Consider the following 7,788-nt stretch of genomic DNA (forward strand, 5'->3'; position numbering starts at 1 on the left):
ATCGTCAAGTGCTGCCACAGGCTCTGCACAGTGCGATGCTTCCAGGGAGCGCAGGGGCCCTGTGATAGGAGCAGGCTGACACTTCTTTCCAGCTTTTATCTTGCTGATCCTTTGTCATGCTGCCCAAAGGGCTTGACAGAGGCTCTGCTTCTGTTGAGGCCAGAGCTGGTATGGGAAAGGGTATTTTGGGGATTCCTCATTTGCCACTTGGACCTCTCTCAGCAGGGACTTGCACAGCTCTGGGAGTGTGGCTGGCTGCTGTGGATTTTAAGCTGTAAGGAGCAAATAATGGTCAGTTGGAACAAGCCAGTTGTTAATCCCCTGGTTTATGAGTGGTAGAGCATTTATTTTATATCACCCACATTCTCTCTTCCCTCATCCTCCCCACCTTCCCTTCCTCACCCTTCCTTCAGTATGGGTGTTGTGTTGCTTTCCCAAGCCAGATCACAAAGGCCAGGCTGCTTCAGAGCCTTACTACTGTTTTAAACACAAGTTATGCAACAGTGTTCTGTAATTTTGGGTAACAATGTTGTTTTGGCTGGTGGTTTGTTCTGCGGAGACCTTAACGTATTTCTTGGTCTTTCTGCAAAACCTGGGGTGCTTGCTAAGAAGCTAGCCATGGTTTTACATGTAGCTTGGAATAACAGCTGTTTCTTGTAACCAATAATCCCTGCTTCCTCCTTGCACTTAAATTAAAATGGACACTCGAATCCCAGACTAGTCTTTTTTTTGTTTCCTCCTGGATTGCTGGACCAGCCTCATCTCCAGTGCTGCCCTGTCCTATCAGGAATAGGACAGAGCTTGGTCTTTGGGCAAGACTTGTGAGCCAAGTTCTCCAGGAACTTCTTGTTACCTGCAGATATAGCCAGTGCTGCTGCTTCAGGGCTGTCCTGCGCACCCCTAACCCATCCCACACTCTTCAAAAGAAGCACCCAGAAGAGATATGCTTGAATTAAGCATTAAGTAAGACGTAGAATGGAAAAATAAAACTTTACTGTCATGCATTGAAGAACATGTGGAGCTTGATGCTGCTAAATCCAGAGGCTGTCCTGCGAGACAGCCCTACCTCAGTTCCTCTATAGATCTGGGGTGTGAGGCTGTTGGCAGCAGCAGACAGCCCCTGCGAGAGGATTTTCTAATGGCAGAGAACAGCAGCAGCAGGGCAAAGCTGAAAGGTGCCAAGGATGCTGGTGGAAGCAAGACGTGAAGATCATGGCACTTTAACAGCATGCTGGTTAGGGCTGCAGGTGGAGGTTTTTAATCTCTTGAGGAAATCGTGACACACACCTGCATTGACATGATTTTGCGCATTTTACAGAGGCTCGGGACTTTTTTGTGGGGTCCAGTTCTTGTAAGTAGAGGCGGATGCTGGAGCAGCAAATACACTTGACAGTAGCAATGACTTTGGTGGGACAGATCCTGCGTCTTGCCCCCTGCCCTCAGGGAGGGTTTCTCGCTGCCAGAGGCTCCCTGCTGTAAAGGTGTGGGTTTCCTACCTGCTGCAGGTAAGGAGCTGGGTTTGGTTGTCTGACGGGGGGGGACGAGTCCCGTATTTTGTTGCTTGCCTGGGCATTGGTGCTTGTCAAAACCATGAGATTGCTGGGTCCCAGTGTTCCAGCTGGTGCTAGAAAGCTGCGTTGGTAATGGGTGTGTACTGGTGCCAGGAGCCTGTCAAATTTGGCAATCTCATAACGACTCACCAGTGCGTCTCCTGACCGAGCAGTTTCGGTTTGAACACAGCCACCTGCAAAAAGCTCTGAGTCACTTTTCCCCTTTCCTCATGGGGCAAAAAACTTTCTTTTTCCCCAAGATGAATCAATTAAGTAAATAAGTTGGGAGATTTGGCTTTCTGACTCTGCATCCCCAACATGTTGCACTGGCAAGAGGTATTGTGGTGGGAGGGCAGGCTGTGGTCTTGGCACTGACAGCCTGGCATCTGCTGCCCATCTCCAGCCGTGGCATCACCCAGTCCTGCCATCACCTCCAGCCCTGCAGCAGCAGCTGCTTCAAGCTGGCTCCTCCTGGTTGGTGTTTGCTGTGCTGTTTTTTCTGTATGAGCCTGCGTGCACACCATGTGTCTTACTGGCTTGTTCTGGAGTTGGTTTTTTGCCTTTTATGTTTAGCCAAATAAATGCAAAGTCATTTTACTCGGTGTGTGCCGGATCCCATCTGCTGTCCTAGCACAGCCAGCTCCCATTGTGGTATCCTCACCTGCCTCCTAGCAGTGGTTTGAGTGAGAAAATGCTTCAGTGATGGGAAAAAGATAACCCAGAGGTTTCTGTAAGTCATCATCACTCTTGATGTCCATCCCCACCTCTGTTGTAGGTATAGAGGAGATAGTGCTACTGGAGCAGATCCTGGGCAAGACTGGTTAAAGGCAGCATTAACTGCCTGTGTTATGAAGGTGCTTCAAAGCTCCTTCCTTTGCCTGGCCCCAGGCTGGTGGTTGTGGATGCTCCCCCTGTTCTCTCAGGAGCAGCCACTGCTGTGGAGGACGTGCCTCAGGGATGGGCCAGACCCATCCAGAGGTCTCCGAAGAAAATGCCGCTGCCCTGGCATTGCCTGGGGCATCAGACCCTGGCCAGCAGCACCCAGAGGTCAGTGTCATGGCTGGGTGTTGGACAGCCCCATGCCAGGCTGTGCTGGTCTGGGCTCCGTCCTCCTCCCGCTCTGTGGAGTCGTTTTTCTCCCCCTGTGTGGTCATCTCCCACCCAGCCTGGGCAGGAGATGATCCGAGCCCAGTCACCAACACAAGAGTCCGATACAAATTTATTCAGTGCCAGGCAAGACCCTCCCTGGGCTGGAGGCAGCTTCACGGATCCTTTTGCCTTGTGGCCTGCAGGTTTCAGACCCTTTCACCCCACGCTGAGGTGCCCTTTCCCCCTCTGCCCCCTCTGCTGCCAGCAGCTCCCTGGGGCCGGAGGAGGAGGAGGAGGTGGCTGTACAGGTGCCCACCTCCCTCTGCCCCTCGGCACCCCCTTTGCTCCCTCCTGCTCATGCCTTGGCGTTGCTGCCTGCGGGTGCGAAGCTGACGGGCTGGTAGCCTGGCTTGTCATCCTGCTTGCGGTAGTACATCCGCGTCAGCACCACCAAGATGAAGGTTTGTGGGATCAACAGCTGCATGTTCATCTCTGAAAGAGGAGAGGAGGGTCATTTGAAGCTGCCTTCATGCACCACGCGGGCTCCCCACGCCCCACCGTGTGATGGAGGGGTTCAGCCAGGAGCAGGTGACACCGCTCCCCTGTCTCCCAACTTACGCTGCGACCTGGCCTTGGAGGAGAAGGGTGGCGAGCAGGCGATGTTGCCGTTGTTGGCCAGGATGCTGAAGATGGCGGGCTGCAGTGCCGTCAGGAGGAGGAGGACCTGCGAGCACCAACACCTGAGGTGGTAGGTGCTGTGCTGCCGCCAGGTTCCTGCCCTTTACCTTCCCCGCTCTCCCACTGCCAGACCCGGCTCTCGACTCCTGCCCTGCCATCTCCCCCCGCACCCCTCATCCCGTTCATGCCAGAGGAGCCCCTCACCTAGAAGAGAGCCTGACAGGACGGGGGCTCACCTGGAAGCAGGAGAACTTGGCCTTGATGTTCTGCTCCGTCAGGTGCAGCCGGGCCTGCCGGAAGAGGATGCCCAGTGCCCACAGCCCGAAGAGGGTGGAGGCACCAGCCACGGTGTTGATCCAGAGGGCCACGCTCTCCGCCGAGATCTTGGGGGGTACACACAGAAAACATGCCTCGGCTGACGACGCTGCTGAGCAAGGCGGGGGCTGGTGGGGGCTCCCCAACCGGGATGTCACCCTGCCCGTCCCCACGCCCTGGCACTCACATCAGCAGGGTTGTAGTTCCCGTCGGCAGCGAGGACCAGCCCCAGGAAGACGGCAACCACCCTGCAGAAGGCGTACTGGAAAGTCCCCAGCATCAGCACTTGAAGCTTTCTCCTGGCACAGCGAGAGAGACCAGTAGCACCCTGAGGTCCCCAAGCCCCTGCCCAAGGACTTCTCTTCCACCTCAGCAGAAGCAGGGGCTGAAAGCTCTCCCCCGGGGCAGGGAGTTACCTCAGCTCTCCCTCACCTGCTCATGGTGATTCGGGGCAGGCAGGGGCAGCAGCAGCAGCAGGGCCCAGTGCTGACCACCATGGGCACATCCTTCAGGGTGCTGAGCACTGCTTCCTTCCCCCCAAAGCCCTCCACCATCACCAGCATCAGGAGATAGAAGCAGATGGCAAAGTACCTGGGGAGGAGGAGGAACGCAAGTCAGGCCCTGTGGGCTCCCCGGGGCCCCTGCCCTGGGGTAAGCAATACTTACACCGTAGTAGCCATCTCCACCACCATCATGGAGCGTGGGATCCACAGCCCAAAGCAGCTGACTACAGACACAACCTGGGGGAGACGCAAGCTTGGCACGCTGCCACTCCTCTCTTCTACAGGCTGGCACTGCTTTGGTGGCCCTGGCCCCCTGGGGTGATGCCCCTCATCAGCCCACATCCCAGCTCACCGTAGGGGCCAGGCTGCTCCAGAGGAGGGTCTTCATCTTGATGGGGCAGCGGATCTTGCGAGTGAGGTAGAAAGCCTCTTCCACGAAGATCGCGACCGACAGCAGCGTCATGATGGTGGTGAGGCCCATGATGGTGAGTTGGGCCATGTCCAGCTCTGCCATGGAGGGGTGAGAAGCCGGCTCCATCCCATCCTGTCCCCCCTGGGGCCACGTCAGCGAGCTGCCACCAAACCCACCACTTCGCAAGTCTGGGAAGCCCCTTGCCGCACCCTCAGCACATCTGGTGCTTCTGCCCTGCTGCTCCCGCATCCCATGTCACCTGGCCTGCTGCTGGCCCTCACTGGGATGCCCCCATCCCCACAGGCAGGGCTGTGGGCGGGAGCTGAGACCCCAGCAGCACCCCACTGCCTCCCCCTTCCTCGGGGCTGCTCCCTGCCTGCACCTGCAGGGAGCTGTCACCCTCCTTCCTTCATCCCTGTCCTGCTCCCACCAGGGGCAAGAGTGGTCCCAGTGGTCCCCCCGCCTTGTCCCCCACCTACGCTGCAGCAGCTGCCAGGAGGTGGGCGGCAGGGAGAAGCAGGCTGCCGGCACGCTGAAGTTCCTGATCAGCATCTCCACCAGCGGGCGGGGGAACCTGCGGAGAAGGGGAGCGCTGCACGGGGCTGGGCAGGGAGACAGGGGCACGCAGCCCCGCAGGGTCCCCGGCGTCCCCTGGCCACCTTGCCTCATCCCCAAGTGCCTCCCGTCCTTTACCGAGGGAATAACCCAAAATCCTGCTCCAAAATGTTGGATTTGCCCAGCTGCAAAGTGGCACAGGGGTCCCCGGCACCCACCTGGGGTCCTCTGCCAGCTCCATGGTGGGGTCCATCCTGCTCTGCTCCTCCCTGGTGCTGTCCCAGCGGCTGTGGGGCTGCTCGGCACTGCCTGCCTCAGCTCCCCTCGCCGGCCCACAGGGTCAGAGTCCCCGGGGCAGGGACCACAGGGAGGCCGCCGCACCTCGTTCCAGTTTAACCAGCAGCTTCCGACGCTCCCCTCCCTCTCCCGCCGCGGCAGGCGCCCATTGGCGTGCCCCCACGCCGTCCCAGCCCCAGCAAGCGCCTCGGCCGCCCGGTTATTGACCCGGGGTGCCGGGGGAGGCGGTTATCACCGGTGCCGGCGCGCCTGCGCGTCCCCAAAGCTCGGGGAGCAGGGCAGCTGCGTTGGGGTGACGCTGCCTACGCACCCCTTGGGCAGCCCGGAGATGGGCTTGTGGTGCCGGGGGTCCCCGTGGGGCCGTGCAGGATCCAGGATGCGTTGCCATGTCCCCCCCCGCAGCGGTGGCCAGGTGGGAGGTGATGCTGCAGGGCTGTGGGGTGTCTGCCAGACCCTGCTCAGCTCTGCGTGAGGAGTTGCAAGCCGTGAGCAGCTCCCACGGCACTAGGGGGCAGGGCTGGCCCAACGCTCAGCACCCCGGCTCAGCACCCCGGCTCAGTGCTCCGGCCTCGAGGCAGAAGCAGACCCCAGGCCTGGGGAGAGGGACGGTGGGCTGGGGGGAGCACACTGAGCAGGGAGCTGGGGCGTTAGGTGTGGGGAGCAGAGTATCCTTGCCCTCGATGGATCCCAGCATCCTCCCGGGTCCCAGGGGTGCCCACGGTTCCCGGTGTCCTCCCAGAACCCTGAGGGAAATGAGGGCTGGTTTGTACTGTGTCCCCAGGGACATTCAAGCCCCTACCCTTTGTCCCTCTGCCTCTGGGCTCCTGCTGAAGCCAAAGTGGCACCAGCACCCCAAAAGGGTACCCAACACCCTGCCGTGGGAGCAGGATGCTGCAGTTGCCATGGGAATAGGATGTGAGGGATGCTGTGGTTGCCACAGGAATGGAATGGGGGGATTTGTTGTGCTGCAGCTGCGGTGGGAGTGGGATGCTCTCCATCCTGCAAGGCTGGGGCCCTGCGCCTGCCCGGCCCGCCATGGAGCTTCTCATCCCCCTCATTTCAGCGCTCTCATCTACCTGAGCTCGCTGGTCTCCTTCCTGTAAGTCACCCCATAGCCATAGGCCAAGCCCCATCCCGGGGACGAGGGGCAGCAGAGCTGCTGTTTCACACCAGCGTCCCTGAGACATTAGAGCCAGGCATCAGCTCAAGCAGCCTGGATCTGCATCCTCTTCCCCCTCACCACCCAGCTCCAGCAGCCCCTGGGGCTGGGCACCCCAAGGCTCTCCCCACTCCCCGCCTCTCCCGTGGCAGCCCCAGGGCCTGACCATGGCCCTGTCTTCCCCGTCTCTGCGGGTGCCCACTCTGTGCTGGTGCCACTGTCATGGCTGGCCACATCCTCCACTGGCCCCACTGCAACCACTCCATGGAGGTGAGGGATGCGGGGCGCCCCGGGAACCGGGGGGCTCTGTGCGTGTCCAAGGTGCTGCACACACCCAGCCCTACCCTCAGCCCCATTAACCAAGCCCTGTACCCCTGTCCCTACACACTCTATAGGCCCCCATCCAGCCCTATATCCTGTGCCTCCACACCTAACCTGGCACACTGCATCCAGTAAAACCCTATCTGTAGGCTTTGCATGCTCAGCTCTACATGCTGCACCCCATATACACCAATCCCTATACATTACACCTTGCGTACCCAGCCCTACTCCCTGCAGCCCCTACGCACCATACCCTACACCCGGCCCTATACATTGTGCCCAGCATACGCAGCTCTCCATGTTGTACCCTATACCCCTGTCCATACACCCCGCACCCCCAGCCCTGTGCACTCAGACCCCCCTTGCACACCCCTTGCACACCCAGACACGCTCACCCCACCTTGCACAAGCACATCCCCCACGCACGCGTGGCCCCTGCGTGCAGTGCCGTGCAGAGGGCAGCCACAGCGCTGGCTGCTCCTGGACCTATGGGGTGCACAGGACCTATGGCCCCCCTGCCCAGCACCCCTATGCCGCACCAGTTCACCAGCATTGCCTACGGCTGAAGAAACATCTCAGCTCCTACGACATCTGCTGCGTCTGCCTCTTGGTGACGGTCACCGTGGGCTATGTCATGGCGGTCCTGCTGTCCTGCCTCATCTACCTGGTGCTCGTCCCCCTGTGGTCCATCACCACGGCGACGATCTGCACGTATCCTCAGCCCGGGGAGGCAGAGCGCTGCCCCGGCACGCACACACGCGTGCTGCACCGCTCGGGCTGTTGCGTGCAGGAGCCCACTCCCCTGCCTGCACATAGCCCCGGGGCCACCACCAGCATGCTTGCATCTGTTTGTCCCTGACTTGCTGCTCCAGCATCATGATGACCTTCCTCACCGCTGTCTACCTCAGC

The 7,788-nt window shown here is 59.8% G+C and overlaps 1 protein-coding gene across 1 annotated transcript; it reads right to left on the reverse strand.

Moving 5' to 3' along the window:
• Positions 1 to 2,994: 2,994 nt before the first annotated feature.
• SLC51A (solute carrier family 51 member A) lies at positions 2,995 to 5,487 on the reverse strand (the record flags this gene model as incomplete). Its single annotated transcript, XM_082003880.1, has 9 exons — positions 5,321 to 5,487; positions 5,027 to 5,121; positions 4,488 to 4,642; positions 4,299 to 4,372; positions 4,065 to 4,223; positions 3,820 to 3,931; positions 3,554 to 3,700; positions 3,258 to 3,363; positions 2,995 to 3,131 (listed from the first exon to the last, which is right to left on the reverse strand). Exons 1-9 carry the CDS (start codon positions 5,353 to 5,355, stop codon positions 2,995 to 2,997), a joined length of 1,020 nt encoding a protein of 339 aa, XP_081860006.1. The 5' UTR covers positions 5,356 to 5,487.
• Between the last annotated feature and the right edge of the window lie 2,301 nt (positions 5,488 to 7,788).

Source organism: Phaethon aethereus (assembly GCF_964289735.1).
Source record: "Phaethon aethereus genome assembly, chromosome: 9".
Taxonomy (NCBI): Eukaryota; Metazoa; Chordata; class Aves; order Phaethontiformes; family Phaethontidae; genus Phaethon; species Phaethon aethereus.